This window comes from Ammospiza caudacuta, chromosome 2, assembly GCF_027887145.1.
Source record: "Ammospiza caudacuta isolate bAmmCau1 chromosome 2, bAmmCau1.pri, whole genome shotgun sequence".
Taxonomy (NCBI): Eukaryota; Metazoa; Chordata; class Aves; order Passeriformes; family Passerellidae; genus Ammospiza; species Ammospiza caudacuta.
This window is the reverse complement of record NC_080594.1, coordinates 34,674,536-34,692,886: the sequence shown is the minus strand read 5'-3', so window position 1 is coordinate 34,692,886 and position 18,351 is coordinate 34,674,536. Positions and strand designations below refer to the sequence as shown.

The window sequence follows — 18,351 nt, the reverse complement described above, 5'->3', positions numbered from 1 at the left end:
GCAAACATACAAAGTTTTGTGTCGGAAAACATCAATTTCATTGTCTGGATATGATGGTGCTCTGCAGAGTCAATTCCTGGATCATGTAGCTTTATCTTTTTACATCACTGCAGGAAGAAATATAATTATAAAAAACAAAGCCTCTCAGATGGCATCATGTAGAACTTGACTCATCCTTCTATCTGCTTTCAGATATAAGGAATTCTATTTCATGGTTTTGTTTCTGGAATCACCTCACGCAGTTCTGGTGCAAACTACAGCTCATTATTAGAGAGTTTACCAAGTTTCAAGAAACTGCAAAGCAATGCAATTCAGGCATATTTGAGAGCATAATCATCTACCATTAGGTATGCTCTCTGCTCAGAAGAACCAACTACCCAGAATCACCTGGTTTGGCCACTAACTTCAACCTCGCACTATTTTCGCTCACGGCTTATCACCAGGAGGGCAGAGCAGCAATTAGATTTTCACTTCCAACAGCCAGTTTCAATATATTCCACTTCAAAGTCTACAATAACTGCACTTCAGAGTGTCAGGAAATGAAAACTCCTGCTTCCATTTGATATTTCAGAAGGACCTCAAGGGGAGAAAACCAAGTCATCCCAACAGGAATTTTGCCAATTTGTAATTACTGGACTCCCTACTTGCTAATGTGCATGAAGGATCAATATAAACTTCCTGTCACTTACTGAAATACAACAGTGTTACTGCAGGCTGGAACACAGGACCAATGCTGACTTAAAAATAAAAATTATAAAATAAATTTTTAAAAAATGGGAGCTTGGGGTATTTGCTTTTAAGCTACAAGATCCATTTCTTACGTTGCATAATTTTCCTTTCCAAATACTAAACTAGCCTTGATTTTGTTTACTGGGACATTAATTGAAGTTACAACTTCAGCAATTCAGCTGCAACTTGAACTGGCTACCACATTTCTAAAAGCAAAACGGGAAAAATACTGAAGGAAACAAATACTGAAGGAACTAATGAACTGTATAAGCTGTGTATGAAAGCTTCCTGAGGAACTATAAAAATGAGTACACATAAATAACAACACCAATCAATGGATCTTTACTGAGACTACTAGATCTTTCATGGTGTTTAAAATAATATCAGAACTCTATGGAGCAAGTTCACATAGATCATAAGAATCATAAAATTAAAAGAGATAAAACAGCACAGCAAAATGTAATGAAGTGCATTACAAAGGAATGCTGCATTAATCTAGCTCTGTATAGAAATTGTCATACTATTATGAGAAAAACTGTAAGGCACAAATGAGAGGGAGGGAGTAGCTACAACAACTAGGAAAAGGAAGACCTGAAAAGGGAAAGAACAGCTACCTAAATCTCAGCCTGACAGAAGCTACAAGAAAGCAACGTGGCATCCAAAGGGTTTACATGGGGGAAGGATTGAAAAGAAATATTATTTGCATTACTTAAGAAGAGCATTCTGATGAGCACTAACAGGCTGAACCAAGGAAAAGGGAAGTTTCGGTAGGACATCTAGAAATCTACCATCTGGCAGCAGCAACATCTCCCAAAAGAAGCTGTCAATCCTGGAAGAGTTTCAAACAGAATGGATAACACACTGCAAGATACATGAAGGAAACAATGCACTGCGGGTGAAGAGAGGTGGGAAACAAGGTAGGAACACAGGCTCCTTCCCAAGGCCAGCACCAGCTCAGATGCATACCAGTGGACTGAGCACACCACGTTCCAGTCACACGTGTCTCAGCCCCAGCAGCAGCAGAGCTGCTTCCAGAATGTCCAAGTGCTGGGACAAGGCCAAAAAAACTGAAGGCAACATTGCTGCTGCAGAGCTGATGGCCAGCTGGAAGGTTTAAGTGTTTAAAGTCAGAATGCAGGGCAGCACTTCTAGACCTTCTAGGCTGCTTCTCCCTTGCTGGGCCTCCATTTCTCCAGGATAGCACAGCACAGTTATGCAAGTTGATACCCTTCTGAAGAGGTAAACCATTCCAACGATAGATTGGATTGGGGAGGGGTAAAGAGGCAATTTTAGGGAAAAAATTAGTTATCAACAACACAATTTGATTTTTCTTTCCAGTGCATATTTATAAGTGGTTCCAAAATGCTGCATCAAGCGATACATTCCAATATATGGTTTCACATGCTTTATATCCCAGCTGCAGAATTCATTCCCTTGACATTCATCATACTAGTCCAGCTAATATTTTTAGATGGTTTAGTCTGATTACACTATTTCATGTTGTACTTGTGTCCTTCAAAACAATCAAAAAGTATTTAGAAGAGAAAGCTCTCGACACTGCTGACTAACAAAACACACACAAAGTAAGCTCAGTTCAAACCTGTAAAGTGTGGGTGTATTTTCTTATGCACAATCCTCTTTGGAATGCACATCCTACAAAAGCCCTTATTATAAACTGCTTCTGAATTGCCCTAGGTTACAATTAAGCTATCCCTTTCCTTACCCTCATCTCTGCAAACTGCTTTGCTACTGTATAGTAAAAGCTTTAGAAAACTACAACCTAACAGAAGACTATACTAACACTGACTTTGCTTCTTATGTAAATTATACTAAAAATAAATGAGAGAAAGCTGATAGTTAAATTCATATTTTAAAGCTCCACTTATTTCCTCATAAGAAACCAATACCCTTGAAGATACCCTTGCAATCCCAGAAATACAACAGTTGTGTTTATAGTGCAAGTTTAGACAGTGAAACATTGTGGGGGCAAAGAAATTTTTGCTCTTTCCCCTCAAATCCAAAACACATTGGCGACCTATTTAGTCTCTTTTACTGGAGGGTCTAAGCAACCCCAGTCCTCTGTCTCAATATCCCTGCAAGACAGGCTGCATAAAGCTGCCTGAGCCATAAAGAAACCTGCATAAAACAGAAGTCCAGACCTTCAAACACCAAAGTGCTCCTCTAGCCACTTGACCATCCTTAGCTGCCACAATAAAAATGAATGAGTTCACCACCACCACTTCTCGTAAGTAAAGCTACAAAGTAGAAAATGCAGCCACAGTAACAGCTGGGTACTTTCCAGAAACAATGTTTTTGTTACCAATTCTCATGTTTAGCATAGTGAACTTCTCCTCCTGGAATTTTTAAAGGCTATCACAAGTGAAGAAGTAGTGCCTAAAGCCCCAGAACTTGCACTGATTTTTTTTTTGTTTGTTTTGAGGAAGGGTGATTCTGATTTTTTCTGAGGGATCTGTCTCAAAACTTTTCATGAATGAAGTCTGAGATCAGCATGAACTGCTCTTCCCCAGAAGAACATTAGAAGGGCAGATTAAAATGTGGAGGACCAGTTGTGAAGTTTAACAGATAATTTGAAGTTTAACAGATAATTATGAAAGCAATTGCAATGAAAATATTCTGAGGTGATAGGCCAGAATAAGGATAGCTACAACACCTAAATTAAAAAGCCAAGTAGTCTCTTCTCTTTTGAAGCCTATTATCTTATTGTAGCTGTGCGTTTATCACACCAATGCCTGTCACAAGCACAGGGCATCGTGGAACATTAATAAATGGTTTTTGCATTTTGAATGTACCATTACCTGAAAAATAACAGTATTTAGAAATGTAATAATAAAGATGCAGGAATCTATTCATGACCTTTTTTTTTGAGACTTCAGGAAGCAGCTTGAACAAATATGATAGTACACACCTCCTTTACAGGACATTTTACTCTTAATCCAAGAAATTCACAATTAACCAGACTGCAAGGAATAAACTTGCATTACAGCCAGCTGCTATGCCATCCTGTCATATTTTAATATTGCTTTCCTAGGGTATGAGAAACCACATGGAAAAGAAAGCATAATTTCTCCAATAAACATGAATCTAAGATGATAGCAAGCGCACCAATTACTTTGAAGTACACCTGGAAGGATTTTGAAAGCAAATTTAAAGTAAAAACAGTTGACATAGGCAGATCATTTGAAATACCAATCTAGAAAGCTCACTAAAAGCAAGTGCTTACATCTGGAAAATGCAATCAAAGTCTAAAGAGATTAGGCTAAGATGATGTAAAGTTAGCATATTACATGCAAGAAGCTTGTTGCTGAAGGGCAGATTTACTTCGTTTATATCCTTTACTGGAAAACAAAATAAAACCTATTTTAAATGTTATTTTAAGGCAGGTTGATGATGTCAGACTGGAAGGAAATAAAAGACATGGAGATTACTGTTCAGCCCCTGCTAAAACTAAGCAGTGACCAATATACTACACTGATCATCCATGTAATTTTCATCATTAACTCCTTCCAGTCATTCTTCTCCTATGGTGGCATCAGCCTCCTGGCTTCCTGTTCAGTGCCTGCACCAACTCCTTTAAGTTTAAGGGTCTGTCCAGAGGAGAAGGCACAGATTTCAGAGCTGACAGCTTTGAGCTACCAAGTACCTCCAACCCAGCATCTGTCAGTCCTCACTACATTGGAAAAACTAACCTGAGGCACAGAAGCTGTGGGTATCAGCCCAGAGGCTCTGGCAGGACTGTCCCAGGCACTGTGCAGTGACAGAGGAGAGCTGAGCCTTAGGGGAGCCCAACATGCTCACTGGACGGTGAGCAGCAGAGAATAACATGCAGCAGTGCTTCTGTCCAGGTATTTGTAGCTTTAGCTTGGGTAGTCCATCTTCAAAATCCAAATCCTCTCACCTTCTCTTTCTTCCCTTTCTTACTATGAATAGAGATTTCCCCTGGGTGTCCAGAACAATTAAAGCCTCTTCTACCAATGACTCATGCCATTCTTTCACCCCATTTGGATGGCAGGAAATTAAAGGTTACTACAATACTACATAAAAAAATAATACTACATAACTGTAGGAGAACACATGAGGATAATGAAATTGGTCAGCAACCACAGCCTGATTCAGCCACTCAAATACTGATTGGTGACATTCACCCTCTTATCATCAGTAGTAATAAAACATTCCTTCTGCAAATAACCATATTTTTTCTTTTCTTTTTTTTTTTTTTTTTTTTATTGCAGGGCTGCCTCAAATGAAAAACCCTAAGGCTAACTGAAACATGTGATGACAGGCAACTGATCACAGATATGACCTGGAATCAACATCTTCAATCCTAAACATATAACTTTATCTCTATTATGTAGGTACTTCATTTCTCCAGTCTTCATAACCTTTTCCAGTTAATGTAACAACCTCCAGCAAAAACTTTCAACAGTACCCAATTAATTCAATAATGCAAGAATCAAAGGTCGTCACTCCTAGTCTACAACTAACTCCAACTGTACTCTTTAGTCACTGTTCAATTGTCATTTCAAGACAACCTTCTTGTTCATGCTTGAAAAATTAAAAGAAAAATAATAGCAATCATCTATCATCCACAAATCTTGGCAAAAGCTATTCATCCGGAGGGAAAATGAAGCTTTTCCACAGAGACAGTAAGATCAAAGCCCATATCTTAATTATCTCACAGTCTAAACCAAATAAAGAAAGAGATATAAAATACACTGAAGGTTCAAACTTTAAACACTATCTTTTTGTTATAAATATAAATTAATATAGTACCTACACAATAATAGTTCATAAGGTGGGTGGCAGGAATTTGGGCAGAAATCTGTTTTAATGAATAAGATACAAAATAGTTGAAAACCATATACAAATTAACTGTGTTCCCAACACAAATGCGGCCCAAAGGCTTGCATAGGAAATCTTCCAGAGGAAATGCCTGAGACAATTGTAGAAAAAAAAATAATACAAAAGTCAAGTGGAAATCAGCATGGAACAGCTTGGAAGGAAATGCATTTAAGAAATGGAAAGAGCTTTACAGTATTTCTCTGCAGCCCAGAATAGAGGGGAAAAAAAGGACATGTAACATTAAATTGGGATAGACTCAACAGTTTCAGCATTTCAGTACAGCACCAACGTTATGCATGGTGCAGAAGAATGTATCTGAGGAGCCTTGCAGGATTATAAAACTTGGGCCTTGAAAGATTTAACAGCCACCAAAACTCTGAGTGTAAAGCAACTGTGCTATCACAGATCACAAAGGCATAGCAGTTTGTTAAGTGAATGAAAACAACATCTGCTGTATGATTTCACTACCACAGTGCATTTCTCTGCTGCTTTCCAAGGCACTGACACAAATCAATTGAACTGGTTCTTAGAGAGACACTGCTCACCAGTAGCACAAACCAGCAATGATCCTCTGGTTTTTGCTCTGCTACATCAAAAGAAAGCCCTGAACTTCCACACTGCTACTGCTAGCAGCAGCTTAGGGAGATAGCATTAAACTGGTATGAACAGAAGTGCATTGCCAACATTTTTTCTACTAAATTGAAAACATAAAGCAAAAAATTTTGTTTCTCTGATTTTCCAGGCAGTTTACTCATACCCTGGGGTCAGCACATTGTATCTAGCTTATTCTTTCTGCTTATACAGCTTGTTTTCACAACTGTGAAAAAGACTTGGAAAAAAAGAAAAGACATCCATTTTCATTTGTGAACAAAATATCACCTGGAGCAACTCTGAGTTTATATATTTGTGAGTTTTATCTTAAGTCTATAAGATTCAAAATCTAAAAAAATAAATAAAGTCTGCATCCCGTGTAAGGAATGCAGGAATATCAGTAGAAATACACCATGCACCTGTGTGCAATAACCCCCAGAGCAGCTCAGCTGCTGCAATCTGGGGTCAGCACCAGACCTGGAAGCCTCTGGCAGGAGAGCAGCACTACAAACTCCCTCCAAGAACAATCCAATCTGTAATGAGACTCACACAAACATGAAAAAGTTTGCTGTGCAAGAAAAGGTAAGTACTTGTAGAAGAAAAACACATCCATTTTACCTAGAAGTAATGTAAACTCCTCTCTGTGACAACAAATTCAGTTCATCAGTTCTGTTGGTCATTTTTGCTTCCTGTTGCAGATGACCCATTTGATTTCAGAGCCAGCCAGATCTTCAAGCCTCTTTCTCAAAGACAAACAAGTAATTTTTCAGTTTTCCCTGGGTTTCCTCAATGAAGCTTAAAATACCCATTAGAAGGGATCACAATAGCATGCTTTCCAGTCAGGAAGCAGGTCTTTGATTGAACAAACAAATGGTGTTGACCAGACAGGATGAAGAAAGAGATGTCATTTGTCCATCAGGTTAACACAGAAATACCTCTGTCCCAAGACTGAAAGTGTCCAGACTAATTTTCATGCTCAGCGCTCTAAAGGATTTGTTTGAGCTAATACTCTGTTTCCCAGGTGCTGATTCTTGTTCAAATGAAAATCCTTATCCAACATGAATTAGCAATAACTAAAAATCTAGCCTACAGAGCAGTGGCATCATGAGCTTACTGCAAATAATGAGTTCATTAAAGCATTGTATAAATCAAGAGCTTCTAGGGTCATGTCTTATGACTATTAAGTTGATACCTTGAAATCCTACTAGTTGGAATACATACAACATTCATACAAAACATGAAGATGTTCAGATCACCCCTAACACCACATCTTTTCCTAATTCTGCTTGTCTGCTTTCCTGCCTGAAGAAGTCTAAATCTTGCCATCTCAAATATAAAAGTCAAGTCTCACACTAACATCCTGAACCTTGCCCAGCTTAATCAGGCCACACTCTTGTCCCCTTCTCCAGTTCCTCTGTTTATAGAGGAGAATTGCAGTATTACCCAGACTTGGCAAAGGGAACATACCTTCCTGTTCACAAAGCCAGCCAGAGATTCTTGAAGAGACACTCACGCTGCACATACCATTTCAGGGTCACTCCAAGGACGCTGCATTCAGAAAACATGTCCAAAGGAATCAAGGAACAATGAAAAACCAAATATAAGAAACTAAAGCCCCAGAACACAGCTGGGAAATAGACATGCTGCTGGACACTAATCTCAAATTTGAAATAAAGTTTGGAATTTCCTTCAGGAAAGTGCTACAATGTGCAGGGCAGGTTGAGTCACCAGTTGGTGGAGAGGCAAAGAAATCAAGAGGAATCTTGTAAGGCTGAGGAAGGGACACAAAGGGTGCAATCTCTCCACCGAGACTGACAGAAAGAACAACTTCTGCCTCCTGAACTCCAGACACACTGAAATACGTACTCTGCCAGAGGATGACGGACCTGACTGTAAAGGAGATAATGATCTGGAGATGCTGACTGCAGTAATCATTTAGAAATATCAGTTTTTTAGTCACTGGTCACAGTGCACATGCAGCATATTTCTTAAAGGAAATTAATTTTTAGGAACTGAAAAAAATATCATGGTTAGACTTCATTTTTTTGAGCTAGCACAAAAACTCTGAAAATTTATAATTGCATTTTCAAGTACAAAGAAGGATCTGTGCCTGAGACCTTAAATCTAAAGAGTACCCAGCAAAACCACTGAGCCTCTACGCTGAGCTTGCCTATATGAGCATATTCATATCAATTAATGGTAAATGATTGACACTAAAGCAGTGTTGCTCTGGGCTTTTTTTACTGCAACGTTCTCTAGAATTTCTCTCTTCCTGACACATTTTTTTGCTCTTTGTAGTACTTCCACAAAGACAGAATAACCAAGCACCTTTAATTCATGCAGCAGCTCAGCTTCTCTGCTAATGGACGGAAGAATGAGTGTAATTAATGAGGCAGGTACAAAGAGCCTCCCAGCTAGAAGGCAATCTAAGGTAGGTAGCTTTGCCCTGACAACCATTTGCAAATGGGTTCTCTTCTAGCATTATAATGTCCTGTTTAGACACACATTTTGAATTAAAAGAACTTTGTGCATTTGATAAACTTTCATGAGCCACAAACCTTGCCACGATCCTCTTGAGGTAGTCAGACAGTCAAATGTGTGAGCACTCACACAAGTTGCGAGACAAAGAACCATATACTGCTGAGCTGTTGGGACTGGAGACAATTCCCAGACTTCCTTTGAACATTTTTGCATCTATAATTAAATCTTTCTTCTTTAAAGGAAAAAAAAAACTTTCCCACTTATATGTGAAAGGCACCAGCAAATATAGAAAATGCATTACATAAATAGCAGTTTCACACAACCAAGACACAGCAAACCCCAGACTGAAGACTTTTTGTCTTTCAATTATGACAAAAGTTTTTACTCTGTGACTAAAAGCTCATAAAAAGTAACTTTTAAGTCAGCAGTGTTCCTTTACAATAATTTATTTTACATTAATTTTCCTATTTCTAGCCACAAATATATATTCTGCAAATTCATATCATGCAGTTCATAAACCAGTCTTCCTCAGTTTGCACATAAGAAAAATTAAAATGTAGAAATGCCATTGCTGTGTTACCATTTGGAGTGGCAGATGTCCAACTGCCAGCTGTACAAGTACTGAATATGAAGCACTAATTATAGAGTAATCAAATGCTTTGTTAAACCATATTTAAGAATTTTATTGTTGCTTAATAGCTACACACATTAGTAGATAAACACACATGTGGTCCATTAGCACAGCATCTATCTGACAGGCTTTAAGCATATCCATAACATGATGGATAAATAAGAACTGATGATTGGGGAAATCAACTTTCCAAGAGCCTTTGACCCCATCTTTCTCAACGAAGGCTGGTGGGAAAACTGAAAATTAAGCTGTCATGAGATCAAAGGTAGAGTTGCATCATGAGGAAAGATAAAAAGCAAGGAAGAATTAAAAATAATATACAAATCATTAGTGATCTCAAAATGCATCAAAACTCTGTGACAAGACTATCTTTAGGCTTTAGCTAAGAATGTACTTTTACAGCCTAGGAAAGGAAATAAGTTAATAAAAGAGTATTTGCTACTGATTCAAAACCAAATAGAAAGAAATACAAAGAAGTGACAGCAGAGACCATCTGGCTTATGATTTTGGTTCTGCTATATTATTTTTTGGAGAAAGGAATCCCTCTTTCAACTTCTTTTTGTCTGCAGCACAAAAAGCAAGCTAGAAGCGTTCATCCAAAAACTCACTGCACAGCTGAGCACTGTTCTGCACACTGCACTTGACTTTACACTCACCATCAATTAGTTTAATGCTTCCTTTACCTTTTTGCTTGCAGTGCTTCCTCAGTTCAGGGAGCTCCCTCAAGAAGCCAAATAAATTTCCAGAGGAAAGTTGTGATGTGATTTCCTCCAATGAGGTAATTAAATTTATACACTCAAATCCCTTTCTTAAAGTGTACAGGTCTGTGACACTGTCTTCTGTTAAAGCACTCTTTAGAACTCATCTGTGCCATGTCATCTTTAAATCGCTCCATCTCAGCCAGGCAGTTGGGCTCATCACACCCAATTAAACTTGATGGTGTTTCCTTCATCTGCCACTTTATCACTGAAAGAACAGGAAGGGTTCTTGAAGGCAGACAGTTGGCTTTATTTTAGTTTTCTTACTCCCACTTGGAGAGTACCTAGCCCAACAGTCTCTGGCTGCTTTCCAAAGCCTCTGGAAAAAAGGCAAAATGCAACAGGACACCCACGAGGAACAAGTGACAATCCATACGTGGCAGTACAAATTCAACATTAATGACATTATTCTACGTTTAAGTAAATTTTGCAGGTTTTTATGTTTTAAAGTAATGAACCCCATAGAAAATAGAGATCTGTACAATCTGCAGCTGTATTCTCTGAGCAATGCCTAAAAGGAAACAACAATATTTTTGTGTCACTGTTCACAATGTCGAGAATGCTGGGACAGCACTCTATGCCATCCAAGATGCAAGATAAAGAGATACCTCACACTGAAAAACACAAGTCACCATAATCTTGTCTCAATCTCTTGTCTGAGGCAAAAATCAGAAGCTTGAAGGAAGTGGAACAAAAATAGCTAGAAACATGGGCAGATTCTCATGACATGGGTGTGTTTTTTTCCCAAATAAGAGTCCCATAAGGAAATCCCAGTTACAAGAAGTCACTTACCAGATCTCTAATGAAAACAAAAACTAATGGATTTAACTCTGATATGATAATAATATGACAATAACATAATAATTATGATAATAACAATAATAATTAAAAAATTCTTATACAAAGATATCAGAACATAGACAAGACCAGAAGCCAAGAAAGAAACAATTTCACTAATTCCTTGAGAAGCCTGAAGCAATGTTCTAGACGCTTGCTGCTGTAAATGCCAGCATAAGGATTTCTCTAAACCTGTCATGTTGTAGATGATGCATATTACTCATGGACAATGATAGCTCAAAGCAACATAACTGGAAACATGACTCAAGTTTGATCCAAACTGGAACACAGCATTCTGTTGTTAACTACAACAAATTCGCCCCCATGATTCTCCTGACTGAGAATTATAAGCCCTCATGTACCACACAGGGGTCCTTTGAATCTAAAATATTTGCTTGAATTGGTACTACTCTACGTGCTCTCAGCAAAGGGAGTATGTGAAGACTACTTATATTCACTCACCATATTCTATAAGAGGAGCTCTTACAGGGATGACTGAATCCAAGAAGGGTAAGGCTCCTGTGATAGACATTCATGTCAAAACAGACCCCCAAAACTCAATGCTACGTGGGCTTAACTGGCCTGAAACACCAACCCTGCTAAAATAAGGAGTAAGCTGTAGCATTTGACTGATAAGCACTAAAACCCAGAACTTATATTTGCCCTTTTTCTATTTTTTTTTGTGTGGGAGGATGGTGGGTTTATCCTTTACTATTTTTTCTTAACCAAGTGTACAAAAGTTTGGATAATTCAGCTTTTAAGAACTGAGACCTCGAAAGGTTTAAAGAAGAGAAAAAAACCCCACGTCTACTACTTGCTCTCCAGCACAGGGGAGCCAATCAATGAGAAACCCTGAAAAAGGAATTACCACATCATAAAATAGGTTTGATCAGTGGGGGATATAAGACTCATTTTAAGGCTTAACAGAGTTAAGCTTGCAAAACAATTATTTTTAACTGGTTTTTCATTTCAATTGGTTTAATATTCTACAGATGGATGTAGAGCAGTTAGTCATCCACCTCCACAGGGGAGAAAAACTGACTAGGTGTAGACTCAGAAAGGCAAGAAAAAGCATTTCTCATTATTAAAAAAATGAACTTTTGAATACATGCCACTGTGTTTGGGTTACACCAAGGGAATTCAAATATGAAGTGCTACACCACCACCTTACCTCACTGCCACATCTCTCACTACATACAGTTGATAAGCTGCTACCATTTATATTAGTTCTATAAGGAGTAAAGAGCAAGGAACTGCATGTGGGCTTTTATAACACAATGTAGCAATTCTGTACTAAAAGTAGCATGTCAAAACCAAATTGCTAAATGGCACAAAAATGTAATTTGTACAGGCTTTCTGTTTGGTTCTTAAGTCTGCAACCTATTTGGTTTGGACCTGACAGTATTCTTCAATCTTTGGGCCTCCAAAGTTTCTTATAAATTATTAACAACCATTAACAACCTACTTATAACAAACATTTAATGCAAAAATTTTTACAAACAATCAGCTGTACCTGAGTGGTACCAAGTCAGAAATGGATTTTCACTCTTGTGTAAGGTAAAACTTCAAACAATATCCCCAGAACACTTATTGCCTCAGACCCTGAAAGCACTGTTAGAGAACCACTGCTGAAGAAAATCTAACCCATCTTGGCATCTGGACTGAAATTAGCTGCTGTTAAGCTAACCCTACACCACAGCAGGCTTACTTACTGTTTTGCATTTTAAACTTAGATCATTTAAATGCTTTACATTACAGAATAGCCCTTATATACAGTTTTTTTCAGTGCAACTGGCAGACCAACAAATTGTGGTCCTAAACACCAAAACCATAAGGAGGGACCAGACCTTGTATAGCTACTCTCTTTTTCCTCAGAACACAAGCTTTTCTGCCTCCCATTACTCTCATCCTCATCTTCCTTCTCCTGAATAATCCAAAAGTAGACTAAAAGTATCAGTTAACAAGGCCAACAATGCAGGAATTACTTTAAAAATTTACATGCTAGTCAAATTCATTTTTACATTAGTGAAGAAAAAGAACTTCCTCTTCCCTATGAGAATTATCTCACAAATTATGCTTGACAAAAAGGAAAACACATATATACATACTCTGCAAAAGTCTCATTCTATTTGACTTCTAAGTTTGTCCCTTTCTAAGAGTATTTAATTTTGTTTCCTTTTCAGCCAGCCTGCCTCAGCCATAAATCTACACACTAACTTCCTTTTTCCTCTGAGCTTCTAAGCTGCTTATGCTGCTGTTGTTCATTTCAGATCCTGTTCTTCCTATTCCTACACTCTGAACACTCTTTCACAATTATTCACTTTGGATCCGCACCCATGTCAGTGCTTGCAACCAGGAGCCACAGCTGGGCACGGAAACCCAGAACCTTCCATCTTCTGCATGCCAAGCTCTTCCAAGCCACTGCTGAAGTATCCCAGCTATGTGAAAGGCCTCTGCAGATTGCCCACTTCAAGCACTTCAGGGTGGGTGAGCCTGGTCACTTGAGCACCCAGGGCCCTAACACTTCAAAGGCAGCCACCTACCTCATGCGTGTGAAAGTTTTTCGCAGCACAGGGCGTGTGCCAGGCAGAAGCACATAATTATAACTACTACACCCTTTAAAGTCGCTGCCCAGGACACAAAAATACTTAGTTTTTCAACAAAACCTCAGTGACATAGGGCTTGGTCTTTTATCACCTGCAAGACACTCCTTTCTCAAGCACCTGATGAATTGCCCTGTAATTGAAGCCCCTTCTTTTTTTCCCTAAAACATGCTAAATCCTGAGTGTTTCTGAATAACAGTTTCGAGGTCAAACCAATGGCCTGCTCTCTTCCCAGTGCTCTGAGCTATCCTAAAAGACAATCACTTGAAACAGAGCGACCCTTCAAGCCTCGCTTAACTCGCACCACCTGCAGCGGAGCCACCTGATTGACGACGGTCATCACGGGGCACCAAAGGCCACCTGGGGGAAGGTGTCATCCCTGGATGAAGCCGTATCTTGCACAGGACGATACCTTTTCTCTCCCTGAGCAGTTTCACTTGGTTTGACAGTCCAGGCTGTGCAGATGGTTCCACCTCAAGGGGAGCAGAGCAGCAGACGCGTGTGGCTTCGCGGCGTGACACGCCAAGCACGACTCCAGCGAGAGTCCTTCCCTCTCTTCACCCGTGCTGCGGTGCCACACAGCCAGCCCAGTTCCTGCGACACCCCCAGGACACAGCTCACGGGCCACCCCATCCCAGCCACCGCCGCAGGCCCCCGGCACCCCCGCTACAGCCCTGCCATCCCTATGGACACAGGCCGAAAGGACACGCTGGGGAGAGAGGGGCTACACCATCCCGTGCTTCCGACACGGATTTGTGCGGGAAGGCGGTAAAAAACACCCATTTCCACCCACCGGGGCTGGCTGAGGGGCAGCGGCACCGTCACCCCGCAGGAAAGAGGGGCCAAGGAGGAGGAGGGATTCCCCCGCCGCGGGGACAGAGCACGAAGAGCTGCGGAGAGGGAGAAGGAGGCGGCGGTGGGACGCGGCCCCCGGGGCCGGGGCAGGACCCGGGGCCGGAGCGACCACTCACAGAACTCGGCGATGTAGTAGGAGACGGCGTAGTTCTCCTCGCACCACTCCAGGGTGGAGGTCGGCGGACCCCAGTAACCCTCCCGGTCGGCGGCCGGAGCCATCGCGGCGCCCGCTCCAGGCTAGAGCGGAGCCAGGGCACGGGGCAGCGGAGGGAGAAGGGCGCCGGGCCCGGAGCGCAGCGGCGGCGGCGGGAGAGCGGGCGGGGCCGGCGCTGGGCCCGCCCGCGGGGCGGAGCCGCGGTCGCCATGGGGACGGGCTGAGGCCTGTCGGACGGGGCAGACCGGGGCGGGGAAACACATTGTGGAGGAAAACGTGGATGTGGGGAGAGTGTGTGGGGAAACACCGGTGCGGGGCGTGTTTGGCTCTCAGGGAGCCCGCGCGATGCCCCTGTGAGGATGAGGCGGGACGTGCAGCATCACGGCACTCTCCTCACCCGCTTTTCAAGCCGGGGGCAGTGAAGAGGTTTCCTCCCTCAGCTTTCCACTCCGGGTTTCGTTATAGATTTCGTGGAGGGTTTGTAAGGCGAGCGGGGCAGCGTGCTGCCTTCATGATGTTGAGACACAGCTTCACAGCATCGTAGAATGATTTGGGTTGGAGGGAACCTTAAGAACCATCCAGTTCCAATCCCCTGCCATGGGCAGAGTCACCTTCCACTAGATCAGGCTGCTCAAAGCCCCATCCAGCCTGGCCCTGAACACTTCCAGGGATGGGGCGCCCAAAGATCCACCGGGCAACCTGTGCCAGTGTCTCACCACTTTTACATTGAAGAATTTCTTCCTGAAAGCAATGAAGAGGCAAGTGTTCCTCATACTCGTGGGCTGGGAGAAGGAAGGAGTATTTTTATAGCACTGCCTACTAAATGGGGGTTTTCCTCTCCTCTGATGCCTTATTTAGTTTCCTCAGCGCTTACTACGCGTACTATACTTACACCCATAATATGCAAACTGCTTCTCAAGCGGAGTTGGTATCCAGAGGCAAGTACAATCTAAAAATGGAAAGACTTGAGACATAAGGGGAAAGAATAAAGTGTACCAGTAAAGGTCTGATAATGCTGTGTGTGTTTTCTGTTTCAGAAGGTGATGCAAAACTTGAAGAGAAGCTTTGGGCAGACCTTGGGGGCTATACACAGTGCTTACACCCTGCTGGCCAGCAGAATTTATTATACCAGTGTGTAAACACACAGACTTCTTTTTCCACATCTTATTTCTTCTCACCTTTCCTTCTGTAGGCTAAGAAATACCAGTCTAAACACAGACCTTTCCTACTGTAAATACATGGCAGAATACATACTCTGTCTTGAAGACCATCTTGCCTTCTGAAGTTCAGTTTGTGTATAATTGCTTCCAGCATCAAGAGATGTAGTTAACATATATCACTACTTTTCTCATGCTATAAAGCACTAAAATGAAATTTATTTTAGTGATGGCAGTGACAATACACCTATATTGTCAAAACATCATCAAAATCCCTCTGGAATTTTTATATGCAGACCTGTCTTCCTATATTTTTCAGACCTACATTACTTCCACAGAGTTAGACTTTCAAGATTGGGGTCTGGAAGAGTATGAGACTGATCAAGATGCATAAAACTGGCTGTAAAAAATGAGGAAGATTCTGACCTGTTTGATGCACTTTAGTTTTTCAGACTTTTGAAGGTTCAGTTAAAAGTTCTTGACAGAAAAACAATAAAAAATTTGAAATTGCAGTTGCTCAGAAACTAAGGAGAGATTTATGAAATATTTTAAATATTAACTAATAGTTAAATATTAAAAAATAAATATTTACTCACGAGGAGCAATAATGGCAAAAATGTGGGAAAATGTAGGCAATTTTTATAACACTGAATTACAGTTGGCTTTAAATAAATAATTAAAAATTTTTGGGTTTGTTTCTTTTCTGATCACATGCATGCTGGCCATGAGAAGATTTGCCACCACACTAGAAAAAGAAGTCAGACATGAAACTAGCTTTAAAACTGGGCAAGATAAATTAATGAAGGGGTTTATGTGGTACATATCAATAATGTGGGTTGTCATCCATTCTGATTTCCTCAGAAACACAAGGAAAATTCATAGCTAGGCCTTGATTTCAATTACTAGGGAAGTTTTATTTATTTGGCACTTTTCTGGAGTATTCTCCATTGGAAAATGCATTTACTTCTGACTGGTTCTGTGGCTTGGTTCTCTGCTTTTGAACTCTGACAAACCTTTCAGTCACTGCTCTCAGAAGGATCGTATTGAAGAGGCAACCCCAAACTATTATAATAGATGCTTTTTTTCCCATGAAAATATTTTGTAGAAGTAAACTTGACTTCCACAAAACCAACTTTGGCTGCTTCAGCTGTTACAAGAATACATATTAGAATCAGAACTTTTCCTCTGTAACCTTGAGCTATGCCTTGTTCTGTCCATTACTGTGCTGGATATAATGTGACAGCCTGAAGTTCTTTGCATCTAAATGTGGTCTGTCTGATTAAAAGACCAAACCTACTCCTGTCCAGGCATTAGGTTTTCTTTGTCTGATCTGTACAACCTATGGAGGGAATGTCTTGTTTCTGAAATAGCAAGAACCAAACAGAGCTACTGAAATGCTTTTTTTCAGTATTACTAAAAATGTGCTTGATATGCTGATGGAGTAGTTTCCTGTGGCCTCAGGTTGCCTGTGGCAAAGGATCCTCTTTCCATACAGTTTAATGTTGCCCTGAAACCTTCTGTCTTAACTGATCAGCGGGTAATTGAATCATGTCGGTTTACACCACTAGAGGGATATGTCCTGTCACTTTAGTGTGTGGATGCAATAGTATTTTGCTTGGCAATGGGAAAGGACTGCTGCTCAAGAATGGCACGTGTTCAGCTCCTTGAGATCAGGTAAATTCAGGGAATGACACCTGAGGAACTCTTTTATCTCTCTCTGCTCTGTGCAAACGCCCTACCATGGCTTGTGCTACTGGTTGTTTTATTTCTGCATAAAATGAGACCTAATAAGCAGATTGTTTAGAACTCATTATGGAGACGTGTTGGGGAAGATTGTACTTATTCCCTCTCATCGGTGTATGTGTGCAAAGGGGAAAATAAAATTGATATAAAATGTTGAAGATGTTTTCACTGCTTGGTTCTCATGATGTTAAAATAAAGATATTAGCCACAAAAATAAAACTGAATTTTGTCCTACATACTGCCTGCTCAAATTTCACAGATCATTATCCCAGAATGGTTTGGGCTGGAAGGGATCTTAAATATCCTCTAGTTCCAACCCCCCACCCCCACCATATGCAGGGACACCTTCTAAAAGACCAAGTTGCTCAAAGCCTCGAACAATTCCAGGGATGGACATCCACAGTTTAATTGGACAACCTGTACCAGTGCCTCACCACCCTCACATAGAAGAATTTCTTCCTAGTATCTAATCTGAGTCTGCCTTCTGTCAGTTCAAAACCATTTCGCTTTGTCCTAAGACTCCATGCCCTTGTCAAATGTGCCTCTCCAGCTCTCTTGGAGCCCCTCTAGGTACTGGAAGGAGCAATAAAGTCTCCCTGGAGCCTTCACCAAGCTGAACAATCCCAACTCTCTCAGCCTGTGTCCACAGAAGAGGTGCTCCAGCCCTCTAAGCATCTTATGAACTCGTCCCTCTTCTAAGGCCTTTTTTTTAATTAGGTCATAGCATTTACATCATCTTAGGTGTGGAATCCTGAGTCACGACTCTCAGCTCTAAAGTCTTTTTTTCCATGATAAAGTTGGTTTCTAAATACTGCATTACTGGCAGCTTTCTGAATTGCCTAATCTATATTGGTTACAGGAAAAGGGCATCAACACCTCTAGATTCTGCAAGCCCAATCCTGTGTAACATGTAATTTATCCCATTGATTTATATGCAAATATCATGAGTAAC

General features: G+C 40.7%; 1 protein-coding gene across 1 annotated transcript in view; it reads right to left on the bottom strand.

Moving 5' to 3' along the window:
- ACER3 (alkaline ceramidase 3) overlaps nucleotides 1-14,625 on the bottom strand; it is a 56,326-nt gene extending 41,701 nt beyond the window's left edge. The window contains exon 1 of the mRNA XM_058823332.1: nucleotides 14,462-14,625. Within this exon, the coding sequence (XP_058679315.1) occupies nucleotides 14,462-14,564 (103 nt within the window). The 5' untranslated portion in view covers nucleotides 14,565-14,625. The remainder of the gene's footprint in view (nucleotides 1-14,461) is intronic.
- Nucleotides 14,626-18,351: the final 3,726 nt, after the last annotated feature.